This window comes from Bos indicus, chromosome 15, assembly GCF_029378745.1.
Source record: "Bos indicus isolate NIAB-ARS_2022 breed Sahiwal x Tharparkar chromosome 15, NIAB-ARS_B.indTharparkar_mat_pri_1.0, whole genome shotgun sequence".
Classification (NCBI taxonomy): domain Eukaryota; kingdom Metazoa; phylum Chordata; class Mammalia; order Artiodactyla; family Bovidae; genus Bos; species Bos indicus.
In genome coordinates this window covers 49733327-49758666 of record NC_091774.1, presented here as the reverse complement: position 1 = coordinate 49758666, position 25340 = coordinate 49733327, and the positions used below count along the sequence as shown (strand labels likewise).

General features: G+C 37.8%; 1 protein-coding gene across 1 annotated transcript; it reads left to right on the top strand.

The window, feature by feature from the left end:
* Positions 1 to 10031: 10031 nt before the first annotated feature.
* On the top strand, positions 10032 to 10661 carry LOC109568920 (olfactory receptor 52L1-like). Its single transcript, XM_019974278.2, has one exon. It carries the CDS (start codon positions 10032 to 10034, stop codon positions 10659 to 10661), a length of 630 nt encoding a protein of 209 aa, XP_019829837.2.
* Positions 10662 to 25340: the final 14679 nt, after the last annotated feature.

The following is a 25340-nucleotide window of genomic DNA, read 5'->3' as shown; positions in this document are numbered from 1 at the left end:
AGTGAAGTGGCACACAGAAAACACTCTGTATGTTATTTTTATCCTTCCCCAGTAATTATAATTTCTTATGTTCTCCACTTTTTGTTTGTTTAAAATGTTTTAGGGAATTCCCTTTATATCTTATTTAATATGTCTGCAAATGTATTGTATTTTTTGTGTTTATATAATGAATATGTTTGATTCTATTCCCTGTTAGCCAAATTTTTGCTAAATATAGAAAATATCTCAAGAAAAAATATATATTTTTAAATTTTCTGTGATGTATGTTGCTTAATATTATATCATATGTTGAAGACCTTACTAAAGTCCTGAAGAATAATATAATGTTATTGGAGTGCAATTGAATAGTTATGAGAATATAGCAGTTGTTTTTCATTTCTTCTTTTGATACAATCATTTAGTCATTCATTCATTCATTTGTAAAATGTGTTCAGTAAATGCCTTTTTAATTGGATTAGATTTAAATGGGCTATTTTTTCCAACACTGAGACTTATTCTTCCATCATTAATAAGTAATGCTCTTTTTTCTCTTTTTCTTGAAGAAATTTGCATGAAGAATCCATAATTAATAATACATAATTAAGTTATTTAGAATCTTTTGATACCAAATACATTTGGCAACATTGTAAACTACCTCACTCATCTGTGAATACAGGGTTTCTACAGTTTTCTCTGATTGCTCAGGGCATCCTTTCTCTTCTTGTTTTATCAAATGAATTAAGGAGATAGGATCAAATTAGGGTGCGATCAACTAAATTGTAATGACAACAGCAGTCTCTATTTTGTTTTATAGCACTTACATGTTCTCATATATGCTATTTTTTCTCAAATACCTTTTCTTTGAAATATCATTGTTATAACCTTCCCACTCCTGTTTATAGAACAGCTCATTGTACAACTTAAAGAAGCCTTATGTTTCTCTTTGTTAATGTTATTTTTATGTTAATACTAAGGAAAAGTACATAAAGATTGATCTATCAATATCAACACTCATGTTTTTAGAGTTATTATGGGATGTAACTAAAGGACAATTCACTGGTAGCTTGTGTGTTAAAATTTACAGAAAATAAAATTTATCATTTTAACTATTTTAAACTGTAGAGTTCAATGGCATTAGTACATTCTGTTGAGTAAAAAAAGATGTACAACTTGAGAGTTGTGAGTTAAATTTTATTTGGGGCAAAATGAGGACTGCAGCCCTGGGAGGCAGCATCTCAGATAGCTCTGAGAGACTGCTCCAAAGAGGCAGTGGGGGAAGGTCAGTATATAAGGTTTTGGTGAAGGGGAGTGTTATACCATTAGGCACTTTTTTTTTTTACAGAAGTCTTTCTTCTAGTCACAAGGATTTGATGTCACCATGAAAGGATTTAGTGCTTTTTTAGACATGAGGAGATGCAAGGATTGAGATCATAAAGCCTGTTTCTAAAAACATCCAAGTATCTAAAGACCTGTCCCACCAGATTCCCTGGAGAACAGAGTGCCTCACTACCCCCTGAACTCAGCGGGTGTTGAAGGTCAACAGCTGCAGCAGCACAAGGTTCAATCTCTATAGAGGCAGGTGACAAATGCCCTTGTTGTTATTGTTGTTCAGTTTGTTGGCCAATGCTCTTGGCAAGTGCCAATTTGTAGTTGATAATTCATTTTGCTGTGCATTCAGCTTCAGAGCTTTTTACCTTTCCCCAGTTCAAACTGCACATACGGGAAAACACTAGCTCCCCATTCCCTCTTCCTCACATTCTCTGACTATTATCATTCTACTACTGTCTCTATGAATTTGGCTACTCTATGTACGTCATGCAAGGAACAAGTCAATATTTGTCCTTTTGTGACTGGCTATTTCACTCAGCATACTGCCTTCTAAAGGAATATGTGCCACCTAAAAGTTGAAAGTTACATTTTATTTGGCGGGGATGTTAGGACTTGAGCCCGGTAGACAGGATCTCAGGTGGCTCTGAGAGAGCTAACTCTGAGGAGGCAGGGGAGGAATCAGACTATATATAAGTTTGTATCATGGGGCAGGTAATCTTAATACTAAAAGACTATTGTTAATTAAGAGAAAACCCCTGGTAGCTCAGATGATAAAGACTTACTCTGCAATGCAGGAGCTGCTAAGTCACTTCAGTCGTGTCCGACTGTGTGCGACCCCGTAGACGGCAGCCCACCAGGCTCCCCCGTCCCTGGGATTCTCCAGGCAAGAACACTGGAGTGAGTTTCCATTTCCTTCTCCAATGCATGAAAGTGAAAGTGAAGTTGCTCAGTCGTGTCCGACTCTTAGCGACCCCATGGACTGCAGCCTACCAGGCTCCTCCGTCCACAGGATTTTCCAGGCAAGAGTACTGGAGTGGGGTGCCATTGCCTTCTCCAGCAATGCAGGAGACCTGGGTTTAATTCTTGGGTTGGGAAGATCCCCTGGAGGAGGAAATGGCAACCCACTTTAGTATGTTTGCCTGGGAATCCCTATAGTCCATAGGGTTGGAAAGAGTTGGACATGACTGAGCAAGTAACACACACAAGAGAAAACCAAATTTCTCATATGAAGAGATATAGTGATCTTCTATGTATAGAAGGATGCAAGTGTATGGGCTTACTGAAATAATTTCTTTCATATGCATCTAGCTTATCTGGGGCCAATTCTGCTTTATTTATTGTTCACATACTAATAACTTGTTTACCAGAAGAGATGGCAAATGTGGTGGATGGCCACCATTCACATCCCTCCAGATCCTCAGGGGAGAAAGTAGCTGATGACTTCCAAATAAGTGGCTTTATTTCACCTGGGCTCAGAAATTTGCATTTGGAAAAGACTTGTTACTGCAACAAGGAGGGATGTGAAAAGCAGGCATCTACCACATTTGCCCTTATCTTCTGGTAAACAAGTAATTAGTATGTGAATAATAAAGAAAGCAAGATTGACCCCCAGATAATTGGATGCATATGAAAGAAACTATTTCAGCAAGCCCATACACTTGCATCTTCCCATAAAAAGAAGATCACTAAAACTCTTCACATGATAAATTTGGCTTTATCTTTTGTGTGTTAGTTGCTCAGTCATGCCCAACTCTTCCAACCTAATGGACTACAGGGATTTCACAGATGAAAATACTGGAGTGGGTTGCCATTTCCTCCTCCAGAGAAGCTCAGATCATGAACTTCTTTTTGCAAAATTCAGACTTAAATTTAACAAAGTAGGGAAAACCTCTAGACCATTTAGGTATGACCTAAATAAAATCCCTTATGCTTATACAGTGGAAGTGACAAATAGACTCAAGGGATTACATCTGATAGAGTACCTGAAGAACTATGGATGGACGTTCATAACATTGTATAGGAGGTGGTGATCAAACCCATCCCCAAGAAGAAGAAATGCAAAAAGTCAAAATGGTTGTCTAAGGAGGCCTTACAAATAGCTGTGAAAAGAAGAGAAGCAAAAAGCAAAGGAGAAAAGGAAAGATAAAAGCATCTGAATGCAGAGTTCCAAAGAATAGCAAGGAGAGATAAGAATGACTTCCTCAAAGATCAATACAAACAAATAGAGGAAAACTACAGAATGGGAAAGACTAGAGATCTCTTCAAGAAAATGAGAGATACCAAAGGAACATTTCATGTAAAGATGGGCTCAATAAAGGACAGAAATGGTATAGACCTAACAAAAGAAGAAGATATTAAGAAGAGATGGCAAGAATACACAGAAGAACTGTACAAAAAAAGATCTTCATGACCAAGATAATCACGATGGTGTGATCACTGACCTAGAGCCAGACATCCTGGAATGTGAAGTCAAGTGGGCCTTAGAAAGCACCACAACGAACAAAGCTAGTGGAGGTGATGGAATTCCGGTTGAGCTATTTCAAATCCTGAAAGATGATGCTTTGAAAGTGTTGCACTCAATATGCCAGCAAATTTGGAAAACTCAGCAGTGGCCACAGGACTGGAAAAGGTCAGTTTTCATTCCAATCCCAAAGAAAGTCAATGCCAAAGAATGTTCAATCTATCACACAATTGTGCTAGCAAAGTAATGCTCAAAATTCTCCAAGCTAGGTTTCAACAGTACATGAATTGAGAACTTACAGATGTTCAAGTTGGATTTAGAAAAAGCAGAAGTGAAGTGAAGTCGCTCAGTCGTGTCCAACTCTTTGCGACCCCGTGGACTGTATCCCACCAGGCTCCTCCATCCATGGGATAGTCCAGGCAAGAATACTGGAGTAGGTTGCCATTTCCTTCTCAGGGCATCTTCCCTACCCAGGGATCGAACCCAGGTCTCCCACATTGCAGGCAGATGCTTTAACTTCTGAACCACCAGAGAAGCCCAAGAAAAAGCAAAGCAACCAGATATTAGATTGCCAACATTCATTCGATCATGGAAAAATCAAGAGAATTCCAGAAAAACATCTGCTTCATTGACTACAATAACACCTTTGTCTGTGTGGATCACAACAAACTGTGGAAAATTCTTTAAGAGATGGAAATACAAGACCACCTTACCTGCCTCCTGAGAAATCTGTATGCAGGTCAGGAAGTGATAGTTAGAACCAGACATGGAAGAACAGACTGGTTCAAAACTGGGAAAGGAGTACATCAAGGCTGTTTATTGTCACCTTCCTTATTTAACTTACATTCAGAGTACATCATGTGAAATTCTGGGTGGGCTGGATGAACCACAGGCTCGAATCAAGATTTCAGGGGAAATATCAATAACCTCAGATATGCAGATGACACCACCCTTATGGCAGAAAACCAAGAGGAACTAAAGAGCCTCCTGATGAAAGTGAAAGAAGAGAGTGAAAAACCTGGCTTAAAACTCAACACTCAAAAAATGAAGATCATTGCATCCGATCCCATCACTTCATGGCAGATAGATGGGGAAACAATGGAAACAATGAAAGACTTTGTTTTCTTGGGCTCCCAAATCACTGCAGATGGTGACTGCAGCCATGAAATTAAAAGACATTTGCTCCTTGGAAGAAAAGCTATGACCAACCTAGACTGCATATTAAAAAACAGAGACATTTCTTTGCTGACAAAGGTCCATCTAGTCAAAGCTATGGTTTTTCCAGTAGTCATGTATGGATGTGAGAGTTGGACCATAAAGCTGAGCACCAAAGAACTGATTCTTTTGAATTGTAGTGTTGGAGAAAACTCTTGAAAGTCCTATGGACTGCAAAGAGATCCAGCCAGTCCATCCTAAAGGGAATCAGTCCTGAGTATTCATTGGAAGTACTGGTGCTGAAGCTGAAGCTCCAATACTTTGGCCACCTGATGCCAAGAACTAACTCATTGGAAAAGACCCTGATGCTGGGAAAGATTGAAGGTGGGAAGAGAAGGGGACGACAGAGGATGAGATGGTTGGAGGGCATCACCAACTCAGTGGACATAAGTTTGAGCAAGCTCTGGCAGTTGGTGATAGACAGGGAAGCCTGGAGTGCTGCCGTCCATGGGGTCACAAAGAATTGGACATGATTGGGTGACTGAATTGATGAACTGACTGTTTACTGGTAGAGCACTGAGCAAAAATCTTTTCATTTCACTGTCTTTGAGGTTCACCTAAATTCTATCATATGTTTGAATTTCCTTCCTTTTTAATATAATGCTGTTATGAACATGTGTGTACAAATGTCTGTTCCAATCTTTGTTTTCAGTTCTTTGCAATATATACCAAAAAGTGGAATTGTGAAATCAATGGCACTTATGTTAATTCTATTGCAATCATGCTTCACACAGCAGCTGCATTTTTTTTGCTTCGCTTCTTGGGCTTCCCAGCTGACACTAGTAGTAAAGATCCTTCCTGCCAATGCAGGAGGCACAAGAGATGCAGGCTTAATCCTGGAGTCTGGAAGAATCCCTGGAGGAAGGCATGGCAACCCAGTCCATTATTGTTGCCTGGAGAATCCCATGGACAGAGGCACCTGTAGGAGACTATAGTGGCCATAGACCAAGAGAGTATTGCAGAGGTCGGACACAACTGAAGCAACTTAGCAACACACAATAGTTAATATGGCTGAGGATCTTTTCATGTGCTTATTGGCCATTTGAAAATATTCTTTAGACAAATGTCTGTGCAAGTCCTTTGCCCATTTTTTAATACAGTTATTTTTTGTTGAATTTTTAGAGTTCTTTCTGTATTTGGGAAATTAATTGCTTATCAGATATATGGTTTACTACGTTTTCTCTAATTTTCTGGTTGCCTATTAACTCTGGTGATAGTGTCCTTTGATATAGAAAAGTTTTCAATTTTGGTGAAGATCAGTTTCTCTAGTTTTACTTTTGTTACTTTTGTTTTAGTGTCATATCCAAAAATTATTGTCAAATCTAGAGATATAGAGTCTCCCAGTGGAAGCTAAGGCCATGGAAGTCTCTGACAGAATCTGGAACCATAGAGTAGATGCAGCTGAGGAAAGTGAGAAATAGGGAGAAGTTTTTTGGCTTTTCCCTCCTTTCCCGAATATCTTCCTGCCCATCAACTCTTTGAACAAACTTAGAGTAAATATAAATTATCTGTGATCCTGGAACACATAGCTGGTAAAGTTCACCTGTTGCAAGGAGGAAGCCAATTCTAACTCCATGTTAGAGACTGTTTCTTGGACTTGCTTTTCCTTGCTTTAATCATGCCTAATAGCTTGCCTCAGATGACCCTGCCCCAATGCCTGACTGTAAACTAAAGTGCCTTTGTTCAGTTCATAGAGAGCTAATCTGTCCCTGCCCTGTGAATATAAGAGATGAGCACACCCCATCCAAAGGTTGGCCATTCCCTTAGAGATATTTTGCAAGACTAAAGACCCTTTACTTCCCAGCAGCCTCTGCCTCTCCATTCTGTCTTTTGACTTTATTTCCGTGTTGCTTTCTCTCTGACTCTACAAAAGAACCTGGCATCCAGACCCTGATGAGATGGTTATTTTGAGGCACTAGCCTACCATTTTTTCAGTCAGCTGGCTCCTCCTTGTCTCAGCACCTTGTCTCTCGGATTCATTGGCCTATCGTACAGAGAGCAGAGCTAGCTTGGACTCAGTAACACACTGCTCCTGATATTTATAGAACAGAAGAAAAGGATGCAGAGGAACATCTGTAGGAAAGCATATCAAATCTTTGCATAACATTCCAACCAAAACTGAAATAGGGGTGCTCCTGTACATGAAAATAATGCATATCTTTTATTTGATCAAATAGATAAGTCTAGGGGGATGCAGATATAGGAACATGGCTAAGTGATGTCATGGAGTTCTAATTGTTTTTCAGAGGTAAATCTGATTCAGGTGAATTACTTAAGAATACCCGGAGGCATGTGGGGATATTACAGTGCTTACCCTGATTAATTCATAAACGTGTTCCTCTATATCTTCAACTTCTTCTAGCTCTCATCACATAGGTTGTAAGAAAGCATTTAGTTCACTGCACTTGCGTGTACTTTAGGCACAATAAATTATCCTATTAGTCCTGTAGTAGAGGCCATATTCTATTGATTTTTAAGCTCAGAGCTCAGGTAACAAGGAGACCACAAAACTGAGTCCCTCCAAGAGACCAAATTGTTCTTGGAGACACTTGGAGAGATTAGTGAAACTGTCTACAACCAGACAGCATTCTCAGGAGAGGCTCTTTATAGGATATCCCTGTAGGCCTCAGGTCCCCCAGGATAGGAAGTTTAATGGCACCTGCTGTAGATATAGTAAATATGCTGGGACTCAGTCTGAGAAGTGAGATCATCTGGTTAGAGGTAGGATAATCTGGTTATGGGCAGGAGAGTTGTGACTGAGGTGGAAAGAACAAGTTCAGTGCTTCTACCAGAAGGGAATGCTGGAACCTAGGTTAAACGTTCTAGGTTAAGTCCTAAGTCCTAGAACCAGTGTGCTTCTCTGAAAGATGGCTCAACTTCTTATTAACAAAAGTAATGTAGAAGAAAATTAAGTTAAATATTTAACCTGTGATAATTTTTGTTAACCTAGCCCTAGTATTTACTCCTGAACTATATTGGTCAAAACCTCATTGTTTTAATGAAACTTTTTTATTCAGACTAATAACTAAACTTTTTTATTCAGATGCCTCATATTATATGAGCTCATGATAACACTAATACTGGAACCAAAATAATGACTTACCAATTTAAAATTTAGTATTGTTAGAATAACTTTCCAAAATAATCATTCAAGCTTTCAAGATGCATGCTTTCTGGTCAGATAATATCTGGGAGCCAAAAGTTGTATTTACAATTTTACTTGGTATATGTGGAATCTAAAAGAAGGGTACAAATGAACTTACCTACAAAATAAAAAATAAAGTTACATATATATATATATATATAAATTACCAGGGAGTCAGTGAGTGGAGAGGGATAAATTGGGAGATTGGGATTGATGTATACCCACTACTGTATATAAAATAACTGACTAAAAGGACCCACTGTATAGCACAGAGAACTCTACTCCATACTCTGTAATAGCCTATATGGGAAAATAATTTAAAAAGGAGTGTGTGTGTGTGTGTGTGTATGCTGCTGCTGCTGCTAAATCACTTCAGCCATGTCTGACTCTGTGCGACCCCATATATGGCAGCCCACCAGGCTCTCCATCCCTGGGATTCTCCAGGCAAGAACATTGGAGTGAGTTGCCATTTCCTTCTCCAATGCATGAAAGTGAAAAGTGAAAGTGAAGTCGCTTAGTCGTGTCCGACTCTTCTAGACCCCATGGACTGCAGCCTACCAGGCTCCTCTGTCCATGGGATTTCCCAGGCAAGAGTACTGGAGTGGGTTGCCATTTCCTTCTCCAATGTGTGTGTGTGTGTGTGTGTATGCGTGCGTGTGTGTATAAAATTCCCTTTACTCTACAGCAGAAACTAACACAACATTGTAAATCAACTATACTCCAATATATTTTTTTAATTAAAAGTTAAAGAAGTAACAATTTTCCTTGGAAAGCAAAAAATCAACTTCATGTGTATTGTATGACCGAAGAATATATTATACATCTTCTGGAAGAATTTGACTTGGTCATTTATAATAGAGCACAAATATCTAGTAACCTGAACACCCATGCTTTCTAGACATAGTCATTTTCTCTATTGGCTTATCTTTGTAAATTAATTTTTTCTAACCATTCAAGTTGGATGATTTTATGAAATTTATCAACTCATTGACTTGTTTTTCAATATAAGATCATTTTTATTCACACCACTTCATTGCCTCCAGTTGTCCTTTAGTATTTCTCAAGTCTCCGTTTCCTTTTATCTATAAGCCCTATCATTGGGAATGTGGTAAGAGAAGTTAAATATACAAATGTCTGATCTCATCCATGATGGCTGGACTTTTACTTTTTTTGAGTGTTTAAAATGGTAGAAAGTTATATCTCCATTTTTACCAATATATCAGTTATTAACTTTATAGTGCTATACTATGATTAAAATGTATCTAGCTAACTGGACACTTCTAAAAAAAAAGTCAAGGGAGATCGAAAAAAGGAAAAAGAATACCTTTGTACAATTTTTTTGTCTGTCCCAAAGCATAGTTCCATGCATTTGATGAATTGAAATATTGTATTACTGAAGAAATCCTTCAATAGCCAGTTGTATGTCACTGGATGTCAGTGTCTTTTCCAACACATAACAATGAAAATAATTGGTCTTCGTGTTTTTGTAATTTTTGTTTTTTTTTTTAATTTGGATAGGACCTTGGCATACTCATTTTTTGGATAATGCTAGACTACAACAGGAGCAACCCTAAACTTAACACCTTCCTGCTACTTGGCATTCCAGGATTGGAGGATGCCCACCTATGGATCTCCATCCCCTTCTGTCTGGTCTACCTACTGTCACTGACGGGAAATGTTGGTCTTTTATTAATTATAAAGACAGATCGCAAACTGCACGAACCTATGTACCTCTTCCTATGCATGCTCTCAGTTGCTGATTTGATGCTTACTTCTTCTACACTTCCCAAGATACTCAGTCTCTTCTGGTTCAATGACAGAGAGATCTACTTTGAAGCCTGCCTTACTCAAATGTATTTTATCCATTCTCTATCTACTATGGAATCTGGGTTTATCTTGGCCATGGCTTTTGACCGATTTGTAGCTATCTGCCACCCCCTAAGACATTCCACTATCTTAACACCCGCAGTGATTGTAGGCTTGGGTTTGCTTATTGTCTTCAGAGGAGCTGTACTTCTCAGTCCACACCCCTTTCTACTAAGATGGCTTTCCTACTGCAAAACTAATGTCATCTCCCATACTTACTGTGAGTTTATGGCCCTGATAAAACTGGTTTGCTCTGAGACCAAGATTCGTAGAGCCTACAGCCTAATTGTGGCATTCCTGACAGGAGGATTGGATTTCATACTGATCATCTGTTCTTATGTTCTTATTCTTTTCATAGTCTTCAATCTCCCATCCAAAGCTGCCTGCCTCAAGACCTTGAGTACCTGTGTCTCCCATGTATGGGTCATTTTGGTGTTTTATACACCAGCTTTTTTCTCTTTTCTCACTCATAGGTTTGGTCACCACATTGCTCCACCTGTCCACATTTTTATAGCCAATATATACCTTCTCATTCCACCCATGATGAATCCTATTATTTATGGTGTTAAAACCAAAAGAATCAGGGATGGATTCCTTAAATTCTTAACAATCAAATGTGTTCAACTTTGCAAAGTTTGTGAGTCCCCAGATCACCAACAGAGATAAGGGTTTTATTAAACAGGAAATGTTGAAAATGAATCAGCATTACCTTGAAGTGAAAAACTTTTCAGCTAAATCTTGGATTCATACAAGCTAGAAAGCTTGGTAAGTATATTGATTTCAGTGAAATTAGCAAATATCAAAGATACATAGAAAGTAAAAAAACTAGAGCAAAGTGTTTAATTTTTATTATTTTTCTTTCCAAGCTAGTATTTGGTATAGTCTTTGAGACTTGTTAAGCCATGCCAGTTTATATCAAAATAATTTTAATTTTAATCAGGTCCAATATATCTTCTTTTCTTGTATGTATCAGGGTTTTGGTGTCATATCTAAGAAATTTATTGGCTAACTTTGGGTTATAAAGATTTTCTCCTAAATTTTTTTCAAAAACCTTATGTTGTCTGAGGTGTGAGAATTAGAGTGAGGTTTATCTGTGCTAGAGGAATAAACCTCAGTCTAAATTCCCCTTTATGTAACAAAAGTTTTCTAATGTCTACTCTATCCTCCTTAATCAAATATAGTTACATTTAAAAGAATACATAATACTCAAGTAGTAATATAAGTGTAAAACTAGCAACATATATACTTGTATATGACAGCACTAGGTGATATAATAATTAGCCCTTTTACCTCTGCATAGAATAACTATAAATATGAAAGTTATAAATATCGGTGAATCTTGGTGTATTTCATTGATTACTCACACACCATGAGAAATGTTATTGTTGCTGTTGGTGGTGTAATTTTCAAAAATATTTAATAACTTCTGATAATAGTCTTAACAAACAATATATACCATTCTTTTGAATAGTTATATTTCTATAATATCAAGTACATATTTGCTTGTTAAAACCATACAAAAGTAATTTCTGATTATTAGTAAAGCAAAGTGAAAAAAATCTACATTCATAACAGCAAATACAAGCAAGGTGAAATTCTGTATTCAGAATATTATATAGGCTTTTTTTTTTTTTTAACTACACAATATCCAGTTGCATATCTGAAATTTCTCTCATATACAGGACATTTTGTGGAGGGTAGGAGGTTGGGAGGAATTATTCTATGTATTGGAGGTTTCTTTCTGGTTTATAGTCACTAAATCCAGTAATGTCTCTTAAATACTTTGATGACAATAACAAAACACAAAGAGAAATTTCCAAGATAGTCCCTAAAGATTGCTATCACCTCTGTTAGGTATCAATCACTGATAGAATTGTAGTGCTAGTTATAGTATCTGAGTCATAGTAAGCACATCACAAATATTGGCTACTCTTGTTACTTGTACAGTTATTGAAAATAGAGTGGGTAATGTATAATAAGAGAATCCCCAGTGACAAACATTTTTGTTATCTTATTTATTATGAGGCCTGAAATAAAACATATTTTCTTTTTAAATAATAGGGAGAAAATCTACTTTCTCTAACCAGTTCTACTCAAGTAGTAAGTTTAAGATACAGTGGAAAACTCAACTGATGACATTCCAAATTTGAACCTGAGTAATTCAGTACCAAAGGAAAAAATAAACCCATAGAATTAGCTGAAGTAGTTAAAATGCCATATTCTCTGGGCCACCATAAATTTAACTTCTGTATGTCTCTGTACTTGTTTTAACACTGCAGTGGATAGCTTCTGGGCATGAGAAAAGCAGTACTAGAAGTAGTTCTGACCTTTGTGCCCAAGTCTCAGAGGTTTTTGATTGTACTTAGAATGATATAGTTAAGAAATTTAACTCTCACCTATACAAAGAGGTGTGTATGATGTGTAAGATCCCTTTTAGTCTAAGTCTGGTATGGTTTACAAAAATGCACACAACATATCTTCTAAGCACAAGACAGACTCTTGTTTTGATTTCATTTTCTCCCTTTATAGACAATGAAATTCAAGATGCAATTAAGGAATAACTGTCATATGTAAATGATAATGTTGTTGCTGTCATTATAAACTATATTTCATGTTGAAAATAGAGTTGCTTTATGACATAACAATCATCAGTCCAGTTCAGTTCAGCTTCTCAGTCATGTCTGACTCTTTGCACCCCAATGGATTGCTGCATGCCAGACTTCCCTGTCCATCACCAACTCCCGGAGCTTGCTCAAACTCATGCCCCTCAGGTCAGTGATGCCCTCCAACCATCTCATTCTCTGTTGTCCCCTTCTCCTCCTATCTTCAAAAGTATTAGTTTTTTGGCACTCAGCTTTCTTTATGGGCCAACTCTCACATCCATACATGACTACTGGAAAAACCATAGCTTTGACTATATGGACTGCCCTCAATCTTTCCCAACATCAGGGTCTTTTCAAATGAGTCAGCTCTTCACATCAGGTGGCCAAAGTATTGGAGTTTCAGCTTCAACATCCGTTCTTCCAATGAACAGCCAGGACTGATATCCTTTAGGATGGACTGGTTGGATCTCCTTGCAGTCCAAGGGACTCTCAAGAGTCTTCTCCAACACCACAGTTCAAAATCATCAATTCTTCAGTGCTCAGCTTTCTTCACAGCCCAACTCTCACATCCATACATGATTACTGGAAAAACCATAGCTTTAACTATATGGACTTTTGTCAGCAAAGTAACATCTCTTCTTTTTAATATGTTGTCTAGGTTTGTCATAGCTTTTCTTCCAAGGAAAAATAGGTGTATATATATAAATAGGTACTTAGAATAGAAATTCACAATAACAAGACTTTGGATATATGATGGTTGTATATATCTACACATGTATATCTTTTAAAATTGCTCTCAAAAATGATTATTAGTTTTCTCTATGTAAGTCTTATCTCTATATGTATTTTGTATGTCTTGATGAATACTTTATACTTAAGCTATTTTAAATGACATGAGACTGCAATAACCCTTTGAGTGAAATTGACAACTGTCATCTAGATGAAAATAGTATTGGCATAAAAATAGGTAGTTGAAGGACAAATTCCAAAATATTGATGCATGAGCCAAAACATGATGAATTTCATGCAACCAGAATCTTACTATTTAACAAACCTGTACATAGATGTTACTGTTGACATAGAGAACAACATTGTCATCACCTATCCAGGAATTCCATTACATTTTTTACTTAGTCCCACTCTTCTTCACTCACCTTCAGTGACAAAAAGCAGAATAATCAATTGCAAGTCAAATCACAAATTACAGGAACAAGATGGCAGAGTAGGTGGATGTGAAGTACCTATCTCTCCACGGATACATCAGGAATACACCTTCAGACACAGAAGTGCATACTGAACACCAGCTGAGAGTGGACAGGAGTACCTGACCAGTGGAAAATAATATATAGAACCATACAAAGCTTGGTAGGACAAAGGAAATAGAGGGAGAAACAGGACTGTTAGTAGGATTGGACCTGCCCTCAGTGGGTGGGGGAACTGAAGCAGGGGTCTGATCCTCACATCAGGGCAATTGTCTGAGTCAGAGGAGAAGCATTTAAGACAGAAACAGCTCACATGTGGCAGCTTAAATGAAATGAAAATCAGACAGTCCTTGCTGCAACCATACATAGTCCCTCAGACAGGGACCGGGATGCAGGTCCCCAGAAAGCACAGTGGCTGGGAGCTGGAGTTTAGGGATTGTGGAGCCATCCTAGGGTGAGGGCTGCTATTGACTGCAGAGAGATGGATCAAAGGGATGTGAGGGTGGAGATTGTGGTGGGAAATGCCTGTTGAAGAAAGCTGGGCAGCCATGGGAGTAAGGCAATAATGCTGAGTCACACAGAGTGGGTGGAGCCATCACCATAGCCTCTCTCTCTGCACACCATCATCAGCAGCTGAACATTAGAGAGCCTGGTCCATCAAACACGATATGCACTGAACTACAGAGTAGGACCCCACCCAGGGTGCCCCTTTAAGTGCCTGACGTGCTGAACAACAGAGAAGGACCCCAGGCAAGGGAGCCCTCTAAGTGACTGAATGGGCAGAACTACGGAGAAAGACTGGACAAAGAGGCCTTGTAATCGCCAGCGAAAAGAGGCTTGAAGAAAGATTCTGATAGGGCCATAACTCCTGCATTACAGTAGTCCATGTCCCTGCAAATTTGGCACTGCCAGGGTCCCTGCAAACCAAGCAGCTGCGCCACCTTCATTCTCAACTCTCACTGGGGCAGAACTGCCACAGGCAATAAAAGTCTTAAGTATATCCATGCAGGGAGGGGGTTTTCCAGACAAGAATACTGGAGTGTATTGGCCAGTGCTGGTTGCCATATCCTTCTAGAACACTGTATTTCCTGCTGTCCTAGACATGCCTCCAGAACCCCTGCAAGCCAAGCAGCTGCACCATGTCCATCCCTGGCTCTCACAGGGGCAGACCCAAGTCCTCCAGGGCAGCCTCATGAGCAAAACCCCAGTGGACAACCCACATGCAGAAGTGGAAATAAACCACAATTGAAACCCAGAGGCAGTGTGTCTAAGGAAGAAGACCCAAAACCTTCCCACCAGCTGTACAAGCTGAAGATTAAATCCACATGATAGACTAGGCAGACTCTGTATCTATGGAATATATAAAAGGACATTGAGAGCTCCCACAAAAGAAAGCACACTAATTCAGATAGCTGTAGACATTGGAGGCAAGAACACACTGGAGCAGGACCGATTTAGAATCTGAGCTGCCCCCATAGCAGGTCCAGAAATCAGCACAGTGTTGGAGGACATCCTAGGGAGGTGAGATGGACTGTGACTCCCAGCAGTGCCAGCACTGACTCAAGAAAAGCATTTATTATTCTTAGGTTTTGACTTGTTCTATAGAGTCTTTTGGAATTTTTTTTTTCTTTCTTTCTCCCTGCCCCCCCACCAATGTAGTTGTCAATTTTATTGGCACTATGAAATCTAATTAAGCTTTCAGATTTATTTTTATCAGTCACAATTTTTATAGTTGCTATAAACCTCTGCCTCTATATTGGGCTTTTTGCAGTTTTGAGGAGTTTTCCTTCTTTTTTTTTCTCCTTTTTTAATATTAATATTTAAAATCTATTATTTTTTTTTCTAAATTCATTCCTTTGTTTTCTTTTCCTACAGTTCTTTCCCCTTGCAGTTAATCTTTACTGTATATAAATCTTCCTTATCTAACTCTATTTAACTTTGCATATCTATTTTTTCTTTCTTTTCTTTCTTTCCTTTCCTCTCAACGTATTTGTCAGTTTTATTTTCATTGCTTTATTCCCAATTGGCACCTTACTTTAGTTTTGTTTTACAGTTTGTGCTTTAGTTAATTTTGTTCTGATAGATATAATTTTTGGTTTCCTTTGTACTCTGGGTCAATCTATTGTACTTTATTTTTCTTGGACTGTATGGATATATATATGTCTACATTCAGTCACATTTTTTATTGTTGTTATAAACCTCTAGCTCGACTTAGACTTTTGCAGTTCTGTGTAGTTTTCTTTTTTTTTTTTTTCTATTACCTTCTTCCATTTTGTTTTCCTTTTCTCTTTTTATGGTTTTACCTTTTAATTTTTTAAACAAACCTATTATATTTTTTTCTACATTTATTCCTTTGTTTGTCTTTCCTACACTGCTTTTCCCTTTGCTGTTAATCTTTAATGTATATAAATCTTCTTCATTTAACTTTGCATATCTATGATTTCTTTCCTTTCTTTCCTCTCAGCATATTTGTTAGTTTTGTTTTCATATTCATTGCTTTTTTCCCCCCACTTGGCAATTTGCTTTAGTTTTGTTTTCCAATTTATGCTTTACTTAGTTTTGTTCTTAACTGATAAATATACTTTTTTATTACCTTTGATTCCTGGATAAGTCTACTATACTTTATTTTTGTTGGACTGTTTTGATTTCACTTGTGGATGTAAATGTATATAGTCCATTATTTTAATTATTCCTGATTTTGTAACTACCATTTGTCTGGGGTTAATCTTTGGCTTCTCATTTTTGGATATTGGTTTTATGTCACTTAATGCCATGACAAACCACTTGTGGAATCTTCGTTCCTGACCAGAGATCAAGTGCTGGGGCTTTGGAGTGGGAGCACTGATTCCAAGACCCTATAATACCAGAGAACTAACCCTCAGGTCAGATTAGATCACTTGCTCAGTCGTATCCGACTCTTTGCGACCCCATGAATCGCAGCACGCCAGGCCTCCCTGTCCATCACAAACTCCCGGAGTTCACTCAGACTCACGTCCATTGAGTCGGTGATGGCCATCCAGCCGTCACATCCTCTGTCATCCCCTTCTCCTCCTGCCCCCAATCCCTCCCAGCATCAGAGTCTTTTCCAATGAGTCAACTCTTCGCATGAGGTGGCCAAAGTACTGGAGTTTCAGCTTTAGCATCATTCCTTCCAAAGAAATCCCAGGCCTGATCTCCTTCAGAATGGACTGGTTGGATCTCCTTGCAGTCCAAGGGACTCTCAAGAGTCTTCTCCAACACCACAGTTCAAAAGCATCAATTCTTCAGTGCTCAACCTTCTTCACAGTCCAACTCTCACATCCATACATGACCACAGGAAAAACCATAGCCTTGACTAGACGAACCTTTGTTGGCAAAGTAATGTCTCTGCTTTTCGATATGCTATCTAGGATGGTCATAACTTTCCTTCCAAGGAGTAAGCGTCTTTTAATTTCATGGCTGCAGTCACCATCTGTAGTGATTTTGGAGCCCAGAAAAATAAAGTCTGACACTGTTTCCACTGTTTCCCCATCTATTTCCCATGAAGTGGTGGGACCGGATGCCATGATCTTCGTTTTTTGAATGTTGAGCTTTAAGCCAACTTTTTCACTCTCCGCTTTCACTTTCATCAAGAGGCTTTTGAGTTCCTCTTCACTTTATGCCATAAGGGTGGTGACTTCTGCATATCTGAGGTTATTGATATTTCTCCCGGCAGTCTTGATTCCAGTTTGTTTTTCTTCCAGTCCAGCGTTTCTTCCAGTCCAGCGTTTCTCATTATGTACTCTGCATAGAAGTTAAATAAACAGGGTGACAACATACAGCCTTGACGAACTCCTTTTCCTATTTGGAACCAGTCTGTTGTTCCATGTCCAGTTCTAACTGTTGCTTCCTGACCTGCATACAAATTTCTCAAGAGGCAGATCAGGTAGTCTGGTATTCCTATCTCTTGAAGAATTTTCCACAGTTTATTGTGTTCCACACAGTCAAAGGCTTTGACATAGTCAATAAAGCAGAAATAGATGTTTTTCTGGAACTTTCTTGCTTTTTCTATGATCCAGCGGATGTTGACAATTAGATCTCTGGTTCCTCTGCCTTTTCTAAAACCAGCTTGAACATCAGGAAGTTCACAGTTCACATATTGCTGAAGCCTGGCTTGGAGAATTTTGAGCATTACTTTACTAGCATGTGAAATGAGTGCAATTGTGTGATAGTTTGAGCATTCTTCGGCATTACCTTTCTTTGGGATTGGAATGAAAACTGACCTTTTCCAGTCCTGTGGCCACTGCTGAGTTTTCCAATTTTGCTGGCATATTGAGTGCACCACTTTCACAGCATCATCTTTCAGGATTTGGAATAGCTCAACTAGAATTCCATCACCTCCACTAGCTTTGTTCGTAGTGATGCTTTCTAAGGCCCACTTGACTTCACATTCCAGGATGTCTGGCTCTAGGTCAGTGATCACACCATCGTGATTATCTTGGTTGTGAAGATCTTTTTTTTGTACAGTTCTTCTGTGTATTCTTGCCACCTTTTCTTAATGTCTTCTGCTTCTGTTATGTCCGTACCATTTCTGTCCTTTATTGAGCCCATCTTTGCATGAAATGTTCCCTTTGTATCTCTAATTTTCTTGAAGAGATCTCTCGTCTTTCCCATTCTGTTGTTTTCCTCTATTTCTTTGCATTCATTGCTGTGGAAGGCTTTCTTATCTCTTCTTGCTATTCTTTGGAACTCTGCATTCACATGCTTATATCTTTTCTTTTCTCCTTTGCTTTTCACTTCTCTTCTTTTCATAGCTATTTGTAAGGCCTCCCCAGACAGCCATTTTGCTTTTTTGCATTTCCTTCCATGGGGATGATCTTGATCCCTGTCTCCTGCACAATGTCACGAACCTCCATCCATAGTTCATCAGGCACTCTATCTGTCAGATGTAATCCCTTAAATCTATTTCTCACTTCCACTGTTTAATCATACGGGATTTGATTTAGGTCATACTTGAATGGTCTAGTGGTTTTCCCTACTTTTTTCAATTCAAGTCTGAATTTGGCAATAAAAAGCTCATGATCTGAGCCACAGTCAGCTCCCAGTCTTGTTTTTGCTGACTGTAGATATCTTCTCCATCTTTGGTTGCAAAGAATATAATCAGTATGATTTTGGTGCTGACCATCTGGTGCTGTCCATGTGTACAGTCTTCTCTTGTGTTGTTAGAAGAGGGTGTTTGCTATTACCAGTGCATTCTCTTGGCAAAACTCTATTAGCCTTTGTCTTGCTTCATTCTATATTCCAAGGCCAAATTTACCTGTTACTCCAGGTTTTTCTTGACTTCCTACTTTCACATTCCAGTCCCCTATAATGAAAAGGACATCTTTTTTGGATGTTAGTTCTAAAAAGTCTTGTAGGTCTTCATAGAACCGTTCAACTTCAGCTTCTTCAGCATTACTGGTTGGGGCACAGACTTGGATTACTGTGATACTGAATGGTTTGCCTTGGAAACAAACAGAGATCATTTTTTCATTTTTGAGATTGCATCCAAGTACTGAATTTCAGACTCTTTTGTTGACCATGATGGCTACTCCATTTCTTCTAAGGGATTCCTGCCCACAGTAGTAGATACAATGGTCATCTGAGTTAAATTCACCCATTCCAGTCCATTTTAGTTCGCTGATTCCTAGAATGTTGACATTCACTCTTGCCATCTCCTGTTTGACCACTTCCAATTTGCCTTGATTCATGGACCTGACATTCCAGGTTCCTATGCAATATTGCTCTTTACAGCATCAGACCTTGCTTCTATCACTAGTCACATCCACAACTGGGTATTGTTTTTGCTTTGGCTCCATCCCTTCATTCTTTCTAGAGTTATTTCTCCACTGATCTCCAGTAGCATATTGGGCACCTACCAACCTTGGGAGTTCCTCTTTCAGTATCCTATCATTTTGCCTTTTCGTACTGTTCATGGGGTTCTCAAGGCAAGAATACTGAAGCGGTTTGCCATTCCCTTCTCCAGTGGACCACATTTTGTCAGACCTCTCCACCATGACCTGCCCATCTTGGGTGGCCCCACATGGCATGGCTTAGTTTCATTTAGTTAGACAAGGCTGTGGTCCTAGTGTGATTAGATTGACTAGTTTTCTGTGATTATGGTTTCAGCGTGTCTGCCCCCGATGCCCTCTTGCAACATCCACCGTCTTACTTGGGTTTCTCTTACCTTGAACGTGGGGGATCAACCTTAGGAGGGCAGAAACCAAAAGGAAGAATGAATTAAACCTTAAAGCCTGGGAAAAGTTCATCTCAAACACAATAAGATAAAAAATAATAATAATAAGGCAGAGAAATGCTACACAAATGAAGGAACAAACTAGAAATACAGAAGTCCAAATAAATGAAGAGGAAATAGGCAAACTACCTGAAAATGAATTCAGAATGATGATAGTAAAGATGATCCAAAACCTTTAAAACAGAATGGAGGAAATGCAAGAATCCATTAACATATAAAGAAATTTAAAAATAAACATACAAAGACAAACAACACAATTACTGAAATTAAAAATACTCTAGAAGAATTCAATAGCAGAATATCTGAAGCAGAAGAACCAATCCATAAGCTGGAAGATAAAATGATGGAAATAACTTCTGAAGAGCAGAATACAGTAAAAAGAATGAAAAGAACTGAGAACAGTTTCAGAGACCTCTGGGACAATATCAGATGCACCAATATTTGAACTATAGGGGTCCCAGAAGAAGAATAGAAAAAGAAAGGGCATGATAAAAATTTTGAAGAGATTATAGTTGAAAATTTCCTCAACATGGGAAAGGAAATAGTCAATCAAGTCCAAGAGGCACAAAGAGTCCCATACAGGATAAACCCAAGGAGAAACATGCCAAGACACATACTATTCAAACTAACAAAGACTAAACAGAAAGAAAGAATATTAAAAGCAGCAAGGGAGAAGCAACAAGTAACATACAAGGGCAATCCCATACACTCAACAGCTGATCTTTTGGCAGAAACTCTGCAGACCAGAAGGGAATGTCAGAATATATTTAAAGTACTGAAAGGGAAAAATCTACAACCAAGATTACTGTATCTGGCAAAGATTTCATTCAAAATTAATGAAGAAATAAAAAGCTTTTCAGACAAACAAAAGTTAAGAGAACTCATTACCACCAAACCAGCTTTACAACAAATGTTAAAGGGACTTATTTAATCAAGAAATACAAGAGAATAAAAAATATGTACAAAATCAACCTAAAGTAATTGAGAAAATGGCTATAGGAACACACATATCAATAATTACTTTGAATGTAAATGGACTAAATGCTCCAGCCAAAAAACACAGACTGGATGAACGGATACAAAAACAAGACCCATATATATGCTATCTATATATGCTAAAGCCACTTCAGACCTAAAGACACATATAGACTGAAAGTGAAAGGATGGAAAAACATATTCCATGCAAATGGGAAGCAAAAGAAAGCTGGACTAGCAATCGACATATCAGACAAAATAGACCTTAAAATAGAGAATATTACAAGAGATAAGGAAGGACATTGCAGAATGATTAAGGGATCAATCCAAGAGGAAGACATAACAATTGTAAATATCTATGCACCCAATATAGGAGCATCTTGATACATAAGATCAATACTAACAGATATAAAAGGAGACATTGACAGTAACACAATAATAGTAGGAGACTTTAACACCCCACTTATACCAATGGACAGATCATAAAAACAGAAAATTAATAAGGAAACACAAGTCTTAATTGATGCATTAGATGAAATGAATCTCATTGATATCTTCAGGACATTCCACCCAAATGCAGAAGAACACTCCTCTTCTCAAGTACATATGGAACATTCTCCAGGGTAGACCACATCTTGGGTCACAAATCAAACCTCACTAAATTAAAAAAAAATTGAAATCATATCAAACATCTTCTTTGACCACAATGGTATGAGACTAGATATTACTTACAAGAAAAAAAATATAAGAAATGCAAACACATGGAGATTAAGCATCACATTTCTAAATAACCAACAAGTTACTGAAGAAATCAAGAGGGAAATCGAAACATTTCTGGAAACAAATGACAATGAAAACACAACAACTCAAAAACTGTGGGATGCAGCAAAAGCATTTCTAAGAGGGAAGTTTATAGCAATACAATCCTACCTCAAGAAATATGAAAAACATCAAATAGACAAACTAACTTTACATCTAAAAAACTGGAAAAAGAACAACAACAACAACAACAAAAATAGTAGAAGAAAAGAAAGCATAAAGATCCGAGCAGCAATAAATGAAAAAGAAATGAAACAGCACTAAACATGAATAAAAGTAAAAACTGGATCTTTGAGAAGATAAACAACATTGAAAAGCCTTTAGCCAGACTCATCAAGAAAGAGAGAGAGAACAATCAAATCAACAAAATTAGAAATGAAACAGGAGAGGTTACAACAGACAATGCAGAAATACAAAGGATTATAAGAGACTATTATGAACAACCATATGGCAATAAAATGGATAACATGGAAGAAATGGACAGATTTTTACAAAAATCAACCTTCCAATACTGAACCAGGAAGAAATATAAATCATGAACAACCCAATTACAAGCACTGAAATTGAAGCTGTGATAAAAAAAATCTGGAAAAAAAAAAAAAAAAGCCCAGGATCAAATGGCTTCACAGGACAATTCTATCAAAATCCATATAGCTTTTAGAGAAGAGTGAATGCCTATCTTTCTAAAACTCTTTCAAAGAATTGCAGAGGAAGGAACACTTCCAAACTCATTCTCCGAGTCCACCATCACCCTGATACCAAAACCAGATGAGACAACACACAAAAAGAAAACTACAGGCCAATATCACTGAAGAACATAGGTGCAAAAATCCTCAACAAAATTTTAGCAAGCAGAATTCAGCAACACATCAAAAAACTCATACACCAGTTGGGTTTATTCCAGGGATGCAAGGGTTCTTCAATATACGCAAATCAATCAATGTGATAAGCCATATGAAAAAATTGAAAGATAAAATCCGTATGGTAATCTCAATAGATGTGGAAAAAGCCCTTGACAAAATTCAGTACCCATTTATGATTAAAACTCTTCAAAAAATGGGCATAAAAGGAACCTACCTCTACATAGTAGATGCTAATTATGATAAGCCTACAGCAAACATTATTCTCAATGGTGAAAAACTGAAAGCATTCCACCTAAGATAAGAAAAAGACAAGGGTGTCCACTTTCACCACTATTACTCAGCATAGTTTTGGAAGTCCTACCCACAGCCATCAGAAGAGAAAAAGAAATAAAAGGAATCCAGATCGGAAAGAACTAAGGCTCTCACTGTTTGAAGATGACATGATACTGTACATAGGAAACCTTAAAGATAGTATCAGAAAATTACTAGAGATGATCAATGAATTTAGCAAAGTTGCAGGATACAAAATAAATACAAAGAAATCACTCACATTTCTGTATACTAACAATGAAATATCAGAAATGAAATTAAGGAATCAATTCCATTCAACATTGCAACAAAAATAATTAAATATCCAGGAATAAACTTACCTTAGGAGACAAAAGAACTGTACACAGAAAATTATAAGACACTAATGAGAGAAACCAAAGATGACATAAACAGATAGAGAGATATTCCATGTTCCTGGGTAGGAAGAATCAATATTTTGAAAATGACTATACTACCAAATGCAATCTACAGATTTTCAATGTGATCCCTATCAACTTACCAATAGCATTTTTCACAGAACTAAAACAAAAATGTCACAATTCATATGGAAACACAAAGACCCCAAATAGCCAAACGAGTCTTGAGAAAGAAGAATGGAGCTGGAGGAATCAACCTTCCTGACTTCAGATTATACTACAAAGCTACAGTCATCAAATCAGTATGGTACTGGCACAAAAATAGAAATATAGACCAATGGAACAAGATAGAAAGCACAGATATAAACCCATGCACCTCTGCATACCTTATTTTTCACAAAGGAAACAAGAATATGCAGTGGGGAAAAGACAGCCTCTTCAATAAATAGTGCTGGGAAAATTGCACAGCTACATGTAGAAGAATGAAATTAGAACACTTCTTAACACCATACACAAAAATAAACTCAAAATGGACTAAAGACCTAAATGAGAGACCAAAAACTATAAAGCTTTTAGAGGAAAACATAGGCAGAACACTCGATGACATAAAACAAAGCAAGACCCTCTGTGACCCACCACCTAGAGTAATGGAAATAAAAACCAAAGTAAACAAGTGGGACCTGATTAAACTTAAAGGCTTTTTCACTGCAAGGAAACTATAAGCAAGGTGAATAGACAAACCTTGGAATGGGCGAAAATAATACTAAATGAAACAACTGACAAAGGATTAATTTCCAAAATACACAATCAGCTCATACAACTCAATACCAGGAAGACAAACAACCCAATCAAAAAGTGGGGAAAAGACCTACACAGACATTTCTCCAAAGAAGACATACAGATGCCTAGCAAACACATGAAAAGATGCTCAACATCACTCATTATTAGAGAAATGCAAATCAAAACCTCACACCAGTCACAATGGCCATCATCAAAAAGTCTACAAACAATAAGTGCTGGTGAGGGTGTGGAGAAAAGGGAATGCTCTTGCACTGTTGGTGGGAATGTAAATTGATACAGCCACTATGGAAGATGGTATGGAGATTACTTATAAAACTAGGAATAAAACCACAACATGACCCAACAATCCCACTCCTAGGAATATAACCTGAGGAAACCAAAATTGAAAAATACACCTGTATTCCATTGTTCATTGCCTCACTATTTACAACAGCCAGAGCATGGAAGCAACCTAGATGCCCATCCACAGATGAATGCATAAAGAAGTTGTGGTGCATATACCCTATGGGGTATTACTCAGCCATAAAAAGAACACATTTGAGTCAGTCCTAATGAGGTAGATGAACCTAGAGCCTATTATACAGAGTAAAGTAAGTCAGAAAAAGATAAATATTATATTCTAGTGTATATATATACAGAATCTAGAAAAATGGTTCTGAAGAATTCATTAATGAGCAGCAATGGAGAAACAGACATAGAGAATAGAATTATGGACGTGGAAAGAGGGGAGGAGAGGGTGAGATGTATGAAAAGAGTAACATGGAAACTTACATTATCATATGTAAAATAGATAGCCAATGGGAATTGTCTATATGACTCAGAAAACTCAAACAGGGGCTCTGTATCAACCCAGAAGGTGGGATGGGGAGGGAGATGGAAGGCAGGTTCAAAAGGGAACGGATATATGTATACCTATGACTGATTCATGTTGAGGTTTGACAGAAAACAACAAAATTCTGTAAAGCAATTATCCTTCAATAAAAAATAAATTTAAAAATATATAAATTATGAAAAGGAATCACTGAGTTATACACTTAGAAGTCTCTAATAAAGGCCAAAGTAATTTGTTACTAACCTTTTCGTAATTTCAGTTGGTACCCTGAGAGAAGAAGTACAAGATAAAAGTTAGCCTGCTAGAAGTTT